This window comes from Salarias fasciatus, chromosome 8, assembly GCF_902148845.1.
Source record: "Salarias fasciatus chromosome 8, fSalaFa1.1, whole genome shotgun sequence".
In the NCBI taxonomy this organism is placed as follows: domain Eukaryota; kingdom Metazoa; phylum Chordata; class Actinopteri; order Blenniiformes; family Blenniidae; genus Salarias; species Salarias fasciatus.
The window spans coordinates 17,688,008-17,700,727 of NC_043752.1; the positions used below are offsets into that span (position 1 = coordinate 17,688,008).

Consider the following 12,720-nt stretch of genomic DNA (forward strand, 5'->3'; position numbering starts at 1 on the left):
TGTCACACACGCACGCGCACACACACAATAGCAGCCGGCATCCGGCAGAGCGGGAGTGAGTTACGTAGTGTCGGGGGGGGGGGGGTTTGCTGCTGGACAAGCCCAAATTAAATACATAAAACTGCATTTCGTATCCAGTGAGCCCCCGGTAGGAGTGGGAAATACTGTACATCAGGGCCGAATGAAGCGAGAGAAACTCCTAAAAACAAAAAAAATATCTTCAGTAAACTAGAAAACAGCGCTGAGGAGACTTTCTCATGCAACTACAGAGAAGATTGAATGAGAGAAAACACAGATTACCGAGGTTTAATGTACAGAAAGAAGCATATTTATTTACTCTAAACACCACTCCTCTCAAACTGAGGTCAGTTTATAATAGTTGCATATCATAAGTTGCCTGTGAGCTGTGTGTACATTTGTCACAACTTTCCGCCGAACGGCTTGTTTTTTGGCTCCAGTGATGGCCGACTCCAGAAGTCTTCAAGTACAAAGCAACTTCAAGGTCACTTGGACTGCAGACCAGCTTCCTCTACCTGACGCCGAGCCTAATTTAATAAAGCCAAATAAATGTGGTTGTTAACATACTCGTACACCGCGGAGCTGAAATATACAAAAACGGATTTTTTTTTCCTATTATCTTACTTTCCATTAATATAAACCTTGTGGAGGTGAAAACCTCCTTGAAAGCGACTCACGGAGAACACCAGGCTTTTTAAATATACTAGCCGACAGATATCAGTGTTTATCATATAGAAATCGATGGCTGCATAGCGTCACAGTCGGAGTGTGTGTGTGTGTGTGTGTGTGCAGGACGGAGTGTGAGCTCTCACGTCCAACAGGCCAGGAGCCGAGAGTCCAGGCTCATCGGTGAATTTAAAAAAACAAAGATAAACGTGTGTGTGTGTGTGAGTGTGTGTGAGTGTGTGGCCGTTCCCCCAGCAGTATTTACACGCCACAATCAGCATGAAGTCCGCAGCACAGAAATGACAGCCAGCCAGACATGGCGAGTAGAGCGAGGCACGATAGTCGGGCTGAGAGAGGATCGGCTGGAGGGACGGCGCTGTTCGGTTTGTCTGTGTGTGAATGGCAAAGGGGAGGAAATCATCCACCCGTAGCGTGGAACCCTGTGCGTCTCGGTGTGGGAGCTCGGTCCGCTGGGACGTGAGGGAGGCTTTTACATTAGAACCCCCACCCCCGCCGAAAACAGTGACTGGAAACAGTCAGTTTGAGGTCCACCTCTTCAGTTCTGCTCCTTTTTTAAGGATATGGCGTCCATGGCTGTCAGTACCTCCTCTTCCCGTGCTTCCCTCCGTCCGTCATGCAGGTTTTCGGCCGGAGAGCTAAAAAAAAAAAACACAGGAAGAATTCACATTAACGTCCTGAAACCCGGCAGAAACACCCTGAAGCCACCCAATCCGGAGCCACCTGGGTCGGCCGTCTGCTTCTTGTTGCTGTGATGGACGATCTGGTTCTCATTGGTCATCTTCACGTCCTGATCCTCCACGTAGTTACTGCAATACAGCGGGGAGAGGAAGACACGGCGGCGGCGGCACGTCAGAGCATCGAAAAACAAGAAAAACAAAGACAGACAGGGAAAGAGACACGTATTGGGGGGGGCTGAGGAAGCTTCGGACCGGCAGGTCCAGGCGACACAACGGACAAGAGAAAAGGAAGGAGGGGGGCATCACAGGTGAGGCGAGTGGTGGGATGACGGAGGGGACATCTGAGGGCACTGGAGGAATCTGCAATACAGGGATTGACCACAAGGAGGAGCTGACAGGAGGCTCTTGCTCTCAGTTACTCACTGGTGGAGGGGTCTGCGGCCACGTGGGCTGAGGTGGAGAACAGGACAACTTATTGGGGCAGAGGCATCGAACCTGAGCCAGTGTGTCTCCCCCGAGCCTCACCGAGGGAAATCCCTCAGACTCTCACACACACGGCTCCTCCTCGCTCGCCCAAGTACCTGATGACGGTGTTCCTCTCGCGGTGCGCCACGTACACGTTGTCCGTGAACAGGATGGTGTGGTAGGGCACCACGGGGTCGCAGGTCGGCAGGATGCCTCGGGTCACGTGGCCCACGCAGCCCAGGGTGCCGTTATACACGAGGAGGTCGTCCACCAGCAGCTGCACACACACACACACACGCACACACACACATAAACACACAGTTTGCATTTCAAGATTCTGAAAAATAAAAATAAAAAAAAAAAGATATTTTTGAGAGGCAGGCTCACCCCAAACTCTTTCACTCCTCTCTGGGGGGTTTTGGAGTAATTCCACAGCTTGATCATGGACACAGTCACTGGCTGATCGAAGATGACGTACACACGGTTCACCTACACACACACACACACACACACACACACCGTCAGTTCCCCAGCAGACTGTGAGGTGTGGCTGCACTGTGCCCCCCCCCCCCCTGCTTTACCAGTCCAGGTAGCACGGGGGCGAGCCACATGTGTCTCCCGTCCTGGGTGCTGTTGACGCCGTCTATTAATTTATCCGGCGTCCTCACGTCGCCGCTCACATTGTCCAGAACGTTCACGCTGTCTGGGAACGCTGCGATGTCTGGTGGACAGACGCTCAGGAACGCAGCAGCCACAGCGCACATCCACCATCATTTATTCCACGCATCTAACTGAGAAGAGGAAATCTGACAAACAGAAATGTTTGGTTTTAAGGATACTGTTGTCACTCAGGCTGATCTTCTCGTGGTTCTGGTTGTAGAACTCGAGGCCGTTGAGGCCGATGTAATACGGATCTCCCCAGGTCGTTAACAGCTGCAGCTGGAAGATGACTGGCAGGTGAAGGTCAAGGAGAACGCGACATGAACCAGGTTCAAATTAAAAAGCGCCACCGGAGCCTGTAAAGAGATAACACATGACTGCAGGTCGTTCTGCTCCGACATTGATAAAACCCTGTTTGTGAGTCGGGCCACGCCCATCCTGTTACCACAGCAACGTGATTCCGTTTGCCAATAGGGAGTGACTCCTTTAGACGGGAGCAATAAACACAGCTGCCGAGTCGGTGCGTGAAAGGATACAGCCGCAGGGCATGATGGGAGCTTCGTAGTCCATGCTGGCCTGTTCCTGTTTCTTGGAGTTTCTCCTGATTCACAAACACATTTCTGAATGACCAGAACAAACCTTTGCAACAGAGCTGCAGCTGATGGAGCTGCCGGCGTTCCTACCTGTGGAAATCCTCGGTGCTCTTGCCGTCAGAAGGCTTCTGGAGGAAGTCAACAAACAGGATCTCCTGTGCAAAGTCAAAGTGGCAGTGCCCGGGCCCTTTCCTGACCAGGAACCCCTCGGGTGGCGAGATGGGGACGTCATCCACGTACAAATAGACCATTTTCACCTGAAGCAAACACGGCGGCATGCTAAATGCTTGTTCCGGTCTGAAGTCCGTGCTTCATCATGAGGTACAGTGATCGACAGGATTCATATCACGAAGGAGAGAATTCAGGCCGCTCACCCCTCGGTAGGAGTCTTCGGGAGATTTGTTGTAGTTCCAGATCCGGAGTCCGGCGATGGTTTGTGCCTTGCTGAAGGTGATATTCAGAGTGTGGGGCTCTCCATAGGAGAAAGGGATCATCCACATGTGCTGGTCATCAGTGGTGATGTTGTGGCCATCAATCAGCCTGAGGACAGAAGGAAAGACTGGACATCAACCAAACATCGAGCCAAACCAAACTCCACATCGGGGGGAGGTTTCAGCCGTACTTATCCAGAGTGCGAGGGTCACGTCCGTACTCTGGGAGGTCGTTCAGGTCCCTGGGCGAGGCGGCCATCATGCTGAGGTCTAGAGGTAAGCCGTCTCCATCTTTACCCACCACCTCCAGTCCCGTCAGCCCCATGTAGTAAGAATCCCCCCAAGTCAGCACCAGCTCCAGTCGAAGGCCTGAAAGACGAGGAGAACGTGACGGAACCACGGAACGGACCAGGAGGCGTGTGACTCCTGTCATACTTACACTTTCCAGTGTACATCCCAGGAGTGTGTTCTAGACTCTCCTCAGACTGGCTCAAGGTGGGGTTCAGTTGAAGTTTAAGCTGAAACAGCAGTAACAGTTTATTATAGAGACATGGGACGAGTGGAAAGCTCTGTCGACGGCCGACACTCACAGCGAGGTCTTCCTCTCTGAAACCAGCCTGGGTGAAAGGTCGCTCCTCCCCCTCCCCGTCGGCGGTCCGCGGTCGCTGCAGCTCCTCCTCGTACACCGACGTCTCGGGGCCGTCGCCTTCGCTGAGGAAGGTTTCGTCGTACCGGGACATGGCCTCCAGGATGTCGTCGTCCGTCGTGAACAGGATGGTGTCTCCAAACTGGTCCAGACCTGCAGTGAGAACACGACGAGGGCTGAAGGTCAGTCAGGAGCCGCAGACGGTGGACGAATACTGAGGGGCACTGAGGTGAGATACCGCCGGTCAGGGTCCCGGACGCCTTGGCGATCTCCCCCCTGAAGATGCACTTTTCGTCCAGCAGCATCTCCACCTCCTTCACGCCTCTGAACGAGTGGATGCGCGACTTGTTGTAGTTCCAGACGCGGATCATGGCGACCTGGTGAGGAGCCCCGAAGTCCAGGAAGATGGTGTGGCTGCGCCCGGGGGTGAACGGCGCCAGCCACAGGTGCATGTCGTCCTGAGTGCGGTTGACGCCGTCGATCAGGTTGGTCACCACGCGCGGGTCCTTGCCGTACGCCGGGAGGATGTTGATGTCCGGGGGGTCGGCGCGGATGTGGGCCGGCCGGAGGGGCTCGCCGCTGGAGCTGAAGACCTCCAGGCCGTTGAGGCCCACGTAGTGGCGGTCGCCCCACGTGGACAGGATGCTGATCACCAGCCGCTGGCCCTGCGGCAGCACCGGGATCTCGAACTCGTCCTCCCGCTCCAGCGACGGGTCGTCGTCCGCGGCCTCCCAGAGCGCCGCCTGGGCGGTGAGGGAGGACAGCGGGCTGCGGGGCGCCGAGGACGGGTTGACCTGGACCGCCGGCGCGCCGCGGCCCTGCCGCTGCAGGAACTCGTCGAACACGTCGCCCTCGAAGCCCATGTTGGAGATGCGTCCGCGCTGGCACTGGTTGAACTTGGTGAGCGAGTCCCAGGACTCCATGAGGGTGTCGTCCTGCTGGCTGTGCAGCTGGGCCCGGGCGCTGCACTGCCGCCGGCCGAAGCTCACCAGAGACACCGGCTCCTCTGGAGAAAACAAAACTCTGCTTTTAAGGGACAAACTGGAAAACCGACTTTTTATGTTTATCATCAAACACACACTAAGCGCCATTCTTCATAAGAGTAAACTCTCCTACCGGTACTGGGCAGCGGCGCAGCTTTGAGGGAATCCTCCGCCTGCCGGCTGACGGCTGTGGAGCTCCTGAACGAGCTCCTGCGTCCGCTGATGGGCCGGTCCGCCTTGGGCTCCCCGAGCTCCTCCAGCAGGTCGCAGCTCAGGTCCAGGGAGTCTCCCTTCCACTGCGACCCGTTCAGGGTCCGCTCTCCGCCCCGGCACACCCGGCCCGGGTTGCACGGCAGCTCCGGCAGCATGGAGGACGGCGCGGCCGCCGGGGGCTTGTGGTCCGCGGAGAGCTGGGGCACCAGCCACCTGGGCTTCTCCCGGCTGGTCTCGCAGCCCTCCGGCGCCGCTCGGCTTAGCGGCTGCAGCCACTGGGGGGCCACCCGGGAGGAGGACGGCTGGGTGGTGACCGTCTGCTCCGCCGGCGCCGCGTGGTCCGCCGGCGGCCTGAGGGCGTGAGGCTCCTCCGAGGCCGACAGGTCGAAGGAGCTCCTCTGGGTGGAGGAGCGGCGGGCGGAGGGGGAAGCGGCCGCCGAGGGAGCGATTGGCGGCAGCGGCACCAGAGACTTCTCCTGCATGTCTACCATGGCCTGGCCCGCCGCGTCCGGCGCTGCGCTCGGGTATCGCTGGGCGCCGCTGCTCTCTGCGGCCTTCCTGTCCTCATAGCGGTGGGGGCTGACGCCGCGCAGGTGGTGCCCCGACGCCACGGGGCTGGAAAACACCGAGTCCGAGGCCTGGAAGTCCTGGAGGTCGATCGTCGTGCCGTAGTCAAACACCTGGTTCCCGCATCCCTTCTCCAGCTCGCCCTCGAACACCAGCGTGCTGTTCAGGTACAGCTTTATATGGCGAGCGCCGATGTCAAGCTCCTGGAAAACACACGAGGCGTTCGATTAAAAACATCCTGAACATTATGTCTCACAGCTTTTAAAGCTTTTTGACTGAGGAAGAAAAACTTCTCATGAACCGAACACTGATCAAGAAAAAGCAAATCTAAAAAAAACTGAAACGTTTTAGGAACAGAGCTGGGCACAACTGAATAAAAATAGGACCTGACTTCTTAGCACTCCCTGAGCGAGCAGGAATTAGCAGTATGGCAGTAAACCCATCTGACTGAGCTCTGCTCGATCCTCCAGCCAGTGAACCATAAACTCCACTCAGTGCACAAAATTCAGCAGCTTACCTAATGGGCCCAGGTCCACATTCACAAAACCCAACAAACGTTAAATAATTCTACGCTGGCAGGAGATTCGACGGGGTCTCTGTCGCCCTCCGTGAACAGCCGCCAGGCTGAAGTCGGAGCCCACGTTGCGCTAATCCTCCCAGGCTAATCCTCTCACTGCTCCACATTCGGAGACAGACTGACTGGCAGCTCCGTCAGCCACTGCTAATGGAGAGCCCCGCCCCCGACGTGGCCGCGCACAGCCGCTCCTCATCACAGCACCACCCTCCACACAGCCTGCTACATCAATAACAACAACAGGAGGGACAGGAGCTTACAGTGAGGCTCCTGTTGTAGTTCCAGATTCTGATGGAAGATATTCCAAAGTCCGGCGAGTGCTCCGTGTTCCTGATGATGAAGTACAGCTGGATGGGAGGATGGAACGGACACGTCCACATGTGACGCTCTTTGGTGGTCTGCCAGAAGAAATCCATTCAGACAGGTCTTAAACTTGTATTTTACACACAGCTGCTGGAGGAGAGATGTGACAAATGTTATAGTTCAGACTGGTGCTTCCCTTAAGGCAGCAGAGACCCACCTTGACCTTTCCGTTGACGAGCGCCCCCAGGTTTCCTGGGTAGTAGGCGTTCCTGATGTCCAGGTCGTGAGGCGACACGTACAGCTTCTTGTTTCTGGGGCAGAAAAACTGCAGCTCGGTCAGCCCCACCTGCAGCGCATTCCCCCAGTTCGACAGGATCTCCATGGTGACGTACAGCGCCGGGGGGACCTCGGCCGAGGACTGTCTTCTCTGGAGGAGCAGCACGAAACATTTATATCACACACACAGACTGATCAGTGCGATCGGCGGGATGGGGGCGGGGTCACTGACTCACCGGCGGCTTGCTGGACTCGGGTTTGACGCTCTGAGGAATGCTGTGGCTGGGTCCGGCCTCCAGCTCCTCCAGAGCCTTCAGCAGCTTCTGCTGTTGCCTGAACAGAAGGAAAAAAAACCCTCAAATCATCTGATCTGTGTTGTTCCTGAGCAGCGCTGCTCCACCAATAAATAACCCTTCAAGGTTACAAAGTGAACAGCGTGCTCGGGTTTACGGCTTCACATCTCGACAAACGGGACGCTTCGTAAGTCTTGACCCGTCAGCCTACCTGGGGCCCATGAGCGTAATTCTCTGCATGGCCAGAGTGACGTTGTTCTCGTCCCTGTCGTGGGGGCCGTGGGGCACGAAGCCATTCATCATCTGGCCTCCTCTCGCCTGGGGAAGCAAAACGAAAGAGTCAAACGCCGCTGCAGGTTAAGGACAAGGTTCAGTGACGGCGTGTCGCGACGTAAATCCAGCCGGGTGTGATGCATATGGAGGCTGGAGTGGACGGAGAAACGGGAGAGTGTGAGGCGCTTGAGGCGGACCGTGCTGTGACTGACGCGCTCGGAGCTCTGCACGGGCTCGTTCTCCCTCTGGATGGCCTGTCGCACTCGGCACGCCACCTCCTCCGAGTCCCGCTCGTCAACCGACGCCTTTCTGACTGCTGACAGGGGTCTTTCCACCCGACTCGCTGACCCTGGCAGAAGAAGCAGATATTTCTTTAGAGAAGAGTCGCACAACTCTGACGACAAACGGAACCAAAAAGCAGGAATCAACCGTTAATGTTGAGTCTCGGATTCACAGGGACTCACTCTGAACATCCCAGGTGTCTTTTGACGGAGGCCGATCTAATGTTTTGCTTTTCACGAGGACGGGCTTGGTGGGAATGAAGGGGTCGACACTTTCTCTCCTTTTGGCAGACAGAGAACGTTCAAGCTTGTGACCTGAAATGATGGAAAATAGAAAAAAACATCAAACGATATCAGTACCTCACCTGTTTTATGTCAGCAACCAAACAATTAAGAAATCCTCTTTTTCAACTCAACCAACAAAAAGCACTAATTTTCCGTACGCTCCCACCTTTGGGCGAAGGTCCGAAGTCCAGGACGATGAGGTTTGCCGAGCTGAAGTGGCTGTGAGCGTCGCTGGGCCGGGGGCAGGAGGAGGACTTGGAGGAGGTGAGGGGCAGCCCCAGCTCGTCCAGGCTCTCCGTGCTCTCGTCCCTCTCGATCTGCTCCTCGATCCACTCCTCGTCCGACTCCTCCCCTGCGGAGTCGCGGCTGCTCCGGCGCATGCTGACCTCCAGGCTCTGCCGCAAAACCTGGTTCGCAAAGGTCAGCATTTATGCACGCGGCCGGTCGAGCCATCCAACACTAAATCTATCACACACGTGAAGACACAGGGAATGTTAAAATGTATCCTCTGCTGGCTCACCTTCACTTCCTCGAGGTTGAGAAGGACCTTCTCGTTGTGCTCCGGGCTCGCTTGACCTCCCTGACCCTCGGGCATGGAGCTGGCGGAGCGGGACGCCTTGCAGGGGTCCCTCGGGCTCCAGGGGCTGCGGGGCGAGCGTGGACTAAAGCTCTGCGTGGAAAACACGGCGAGCGGGACAAAAAGGGGACAAGGCGGTGATGGAGAGAAGCGAAGCTGTACCGACAGCTGCATCTGACACAAAGCCCATCCCCTGAAAACAAAAACACCCACACATACAGGCTTTGGAAGCATTGTTATGTCTTCACTCTACCTCCATGTCTACACTCTCATAGGGCTCAAAATCTTCTGAGTAGCACGTTTGTGGAGATATCCGCAAACTTGCTCCATCCTTTGTTCGAATTTTAACAGATTCCTGCATAACAGTACAAGAAACGTTCACATGCAGACTCTCAGGGATTTGCCTGCTTTTGATTCAGCAGTGAAACAGAAAAGAAGGCATGAGAGGAAGCGCGGGCGCTGTACCTTCACCCATTCCCTCCTCTGGACCTTCCCGGGGGCCGTGTGGCTCCTCTTCTTCGGGGCTCGCTCCGGATTACCGCGGTCTTCAGTTAGCTGGTGGGCGCTTCTACAGACATCTGCCGATGAGTCACAGCACAGAGAGGAACATGAGCAGCGTGCAGCAGACTAGACTACAGCCTCGGAGTGGAAGGAACACACACACTCACTCACTCACACACACACACACACACACACACACACATACACAGATGGTCCACAGCACATAAGAGGAAGACGGAGAGGGAAAAAAAAAAAAATCTGCTGCCAGCTACAACTGTCACTATCATTTATTCACTGAGACTGGGCATGTGATCACTCCATGCAAACTGCAAGCCGAGGACTGGTGGCTGCTGGCTGGTGCTCCATATGGCGGAGGGATGACAGCGAGGAGGGAGCAAGAAGGGCAGAAGACGCTTCCTCTCGCTTCAGCAGCGAGAACCCAGGACCGCGGTCTGACCGAATCATGAGACGTTACGTAAGGGGGGTGAAAATAGTCCGGCAGCGTCCGGCAGAGGCGTACCTGCCGTGTGCGCAGGTCTCCACGCAGGTGCACAGCTGGCAGGCTTATTGCCGGGGCCCTCGGGCCGCCTCCTGCTGGCTTCAGCGTTGGCGCCGTTGAGATAGATTGAGAAACCCTGCTCCAGCCGCTCCAGCTCCACCTGTTTGGGATCTTTCACTTTAAGGCGCTTTAGGATTCTGTGGAGCAAAGACGACTTCATGAAGAAGAACTCGAAAGGAGCTGGGACTCAAAATAGAAACATCTTTTTTTTTTCTATACAAACTACATCATCTTTACAGAAAGGAACCAAGTAATCCGTGCTCCTGACAGGCGGCACAGGAAATCAGAAGGAGTTTCAAGCCTCCTGTGTGAAATCCAATCTGTCCCTCCCCAGCAGCCCCGCGCTCACACTTCACCTGTTTTTGTACTGGAGCTCGATTAAATATTCATCCAGGGTGTCATCCACAGCAGCAGGGACGAGCTTCTCTCCTTGGCACTTCTTGCTCTCCTTCAAGAACACAAGCATCAGTAAACACACACAACGAGGGGTCGAGGAGAGCCCGCCTCAGCCGTCTGAGGAGAGCAGAGACTCAGTCTGGCTCGGCTAATCGCGCTAACAGACGCTAATCAATGAGCACTTTATTCTATGCATCACAACGTTTACACAGACAGCATGCCGCGGCCTCCAGGCTGGCGTCAACTCAGCACTCATCATGCAACGTGCCAAGCTGTTGAGTTTAAAAGTACACCGTGTACAGACGGAATGCAGTGAACACAGGCTGCAGTTTGCGTCTGTGGATACCGTCAAGATGAATGAAAGCAATTAGCTGAGGCCCGAACGTTTCCATCTTAAGGGATCTGAAGACTTGCAGCCTCTCATTTTGAGGACGAAGCAGCAGAGAGGTGCTGCTTGAAAACCACGCACAAACCGAAAGACACCGCTGACTCAGCGTGGGCCGGAATCCCAGTGGAGCAGTTCCAGCAAGTAAACGTTCTGTCAGATTCACACGGCGGTGCCACCCGGCACCGGCGCCGACTGAACAGTGGCGACAGAGAAATGGTACAAATGCCACCACAAAACTGCAGCACCATGTGTCTGAATTATACATCATCTCATACCTGAGAAATTAAAAATAAACTGTATTTAGCTTATATGCATTATTCAGTATTATACATTATTTAATTTGGAAGACTAAAGCATGTCTGTCATTCCAGGGAACCTTCAGTACTAACAGCACATGCTTTATTCAGAGGACAGTGAACTCAACTGAAACGTCAACGCACCAAATGTCTGTCCGATAGAAAAACAACAGTAGTGTTTAACAGAACTGCTTTATGTAAAATCAGTCTAAGAAAACAGAGATTGATGTAAAAAAGCAGCAGTAATGAGGAGTGGATGATGTTCTTACTTAAACCTCTACTGTGAATTGTTGTAATCCTGGATATGGGACATTTTGGACAGATGTTCAGACAGACAGACAGTTGCAAATTTGATTTCCCATCTCCCCAAATCCACGTGTCAAAGCGTTCTTGAGCAAGGCACCAAATCCCAGAATGCTCCCAAACGGATGGACTGAGTGCCTTGCATGGCAACTGCCTCCACTGGTGTGTGTGTGTGTGTGTGTGTGTGTGTGTGTGTGTGTGTGTGTGTGTGTGTGTGTGTGTGTGTGTGTGTGTGTGTGTGTGTGTGTGTGTATTACAGTGACATCTGCCAGACAGGAAAGCTCACACAGACTGTTGTGATGCGTCAACATTAATCTGGTTAACACTGCTCACACTACCAGGCCAAAGTAAATATGTTAAATATATGAAAACATCATGCAATGCAACAAGAAAATATGACAAAGGAAATATACGCAAAAAGAAAAGCAAAGCCCTTACTTAGGTTTTTACAACTAGGCTACAGCGTCTGTCAGTGGCAGGAGCAGAAAAAGAAGAAATTTGAAAAAAAGAATAGAGAAGATTTGTTAGTGGCAGATCATAGAGGTACATAGAGAGAGACAAAATATAACATGCATTATTTTGATTGATGCCAGAGAGATTAAATGAGTTATTACTGATAGTGCCACATGCAGAGTAAACTGACAGATGAGATCAAATGTTGCATAAAAACCCTCTACCTGTTCATCCATCGCGGGGCTGCAGGAGGTCACGTGACTCTATCCCATGTTTGGAAGAGAGATGCTCACAGTTCAGACAAATGTATGAAATCTGTGCTGTTTGTTCACTGCGGAGCAACACAGATGGAAAAAGCCAAGGTTATCCGTGACAGGAAGCCAAAATCACCACAGATACAGCTGGTTTGGAATGTTGCCACACCCGCTGGATGCTCAAGCCTCAAACTGCACCTCAAACCCGGCTGTCACAGTCACATTTCTCACCTTTAAAAAAAATAAAATAAAATAAAAAAAAAAATCCTCACCAGGTGTCAATGCATCGCTTTTCAAACACACCCTGAACAAGCAGCGCTCCAAGCCGCTCTATCTGCACAGACCCAGCACACGCTGGGGATTCTGTTAACGTTGCAGGGGGGGGAAAGAAAGAAACAAATCCATTGGTTTGTACAGTTAATCGCAGTAAGAGGTCGCTTTGAGTGATTATCAGAGAGACGGTCCGGCTGGTAACGGTCCAGGTACAGCTAGCATCTGGGCTAGCGCCGCCGCTAACAACAAACTGAGAGGCTAGCGAGTTAGCATGTCACTGAAAACACGTTAAAAACCCGCCGCGCCGCCTCCGCGCCGTTACCGAGCGGCCCCCGACACGGCCGCGTAACGCGTCCGACAAATACTTACAGGTCGCGTACAATAATAGCACTTTGGAGGCCATTAGCTTTGGCAGAAAGGACTTTTTTCAGTGTTTTCTCATGTGTCCAGGGTCTTGTTTGGTTGGTTACCAGGATGACCGTCAGCCAATCAGGA

At 53.8% G+C, this 12,720-nt stretch overlaps 1 protein-coding gene across 6 annotated transcripts; it reads right to left on the reverse strand.

Annotated features, from left to right (window-relative positions):
* Positions 1 to 4: 4 nt before the first annotated feature.
* On the reverse strand, positions 5 to 12,704 carry katnip (katanin interacting protein). 6 transcript variants are annotated; one of them, XM_030098281.1, is made up of 30 exons: positions 12,595 to 12,680; positions 12,225 to 12,315; positions 11,923 to 12,029; positions 10,219 to 10,310; positions 9,824 to 9,999; positions 9,268 to 9,380; positions 9,056 to 9,157; positions 8,746 to 8,895; positions 8,392 to 8,632; positions 8,124 to 8,255; positions 7,857 to 8,008; positions 7,598 to 7,704; positions 7,330 to 7,426; positions 7,035 to 7,244; positions 6,775 to 6,912; positions 5,294 to 6,143; positions 4,416 to 5,183; positions 4,122 to 4,330; positions 3,971 to 4,049; positions 3,723 to 3,900; positions 3,475 to 3,640; positions 3,191 to 3,357; positions 3,044 to 3,108; positions 2,687 to 2,797; positions 2,429 to 2,568; positions 2,235 to 2,336; positions 1,964 to 2,124; positions 1,806 to 1,832; positions 1,426 to 1,511; positions 5 to 1,340 (listed from the first exon to the last, which is right to left on the reverse strand). In XM_030098281.1, the coding sequence occupies exons 3-30, from the start codon at positions 11,932 to 11,934 to the stop codon at positions 1,282 to 1,284; spliced, it is 4,890 nt and encodes a 1,629-aa protein (XP_029954141.1). In that variant the 5' UTR covers positions 11,935 to 12,029; positions 12,225 to 12,315; positions 12,595 to 12,680; the 3' UTR covers positions 5 to 1,281. The 6 variants fall into 6 exon arrangements, with proteins under 6 accessions (XP_029954141.1, XP_029954143.1, XP_029954140.1 ...); XM_030098283.1 differs by lacking the exon at positions 12,225 to 12,315 and having other exon boundaries at positions 7,872 to 8,008; positions 12,595 to 12,704; XM_030098280.1 differs by lacking the exon at positions 12,225 to 12,315 and having other exon boundaries at positions 12,595 to 12,704.
* Positions 12,705 to 12,720: the final 16 nt, after the last annotated feature.

What these genes read in the sequence shown, in the direction of transcription:
- katnip (XM_030098280.1), bottom strand. An exon ending in GTCCGGGACCCTGACCGGCG is followed by an intron (nt 4,331 to 4,415) that starts GTATCTCACCTC and finishes TTCTCACTGCAG; the next exon opens with GTCTGGACCAGTTTGGAGAC. An exon ending in GACCCTCGCACTCTGGATAA is followed by an intron (nt 3,641 to 3,722) that starts GTACGGCTGAAA and finishes TTCTGTCCTCAG; the next exon opens with GCTGATTGATGGCCACAACA.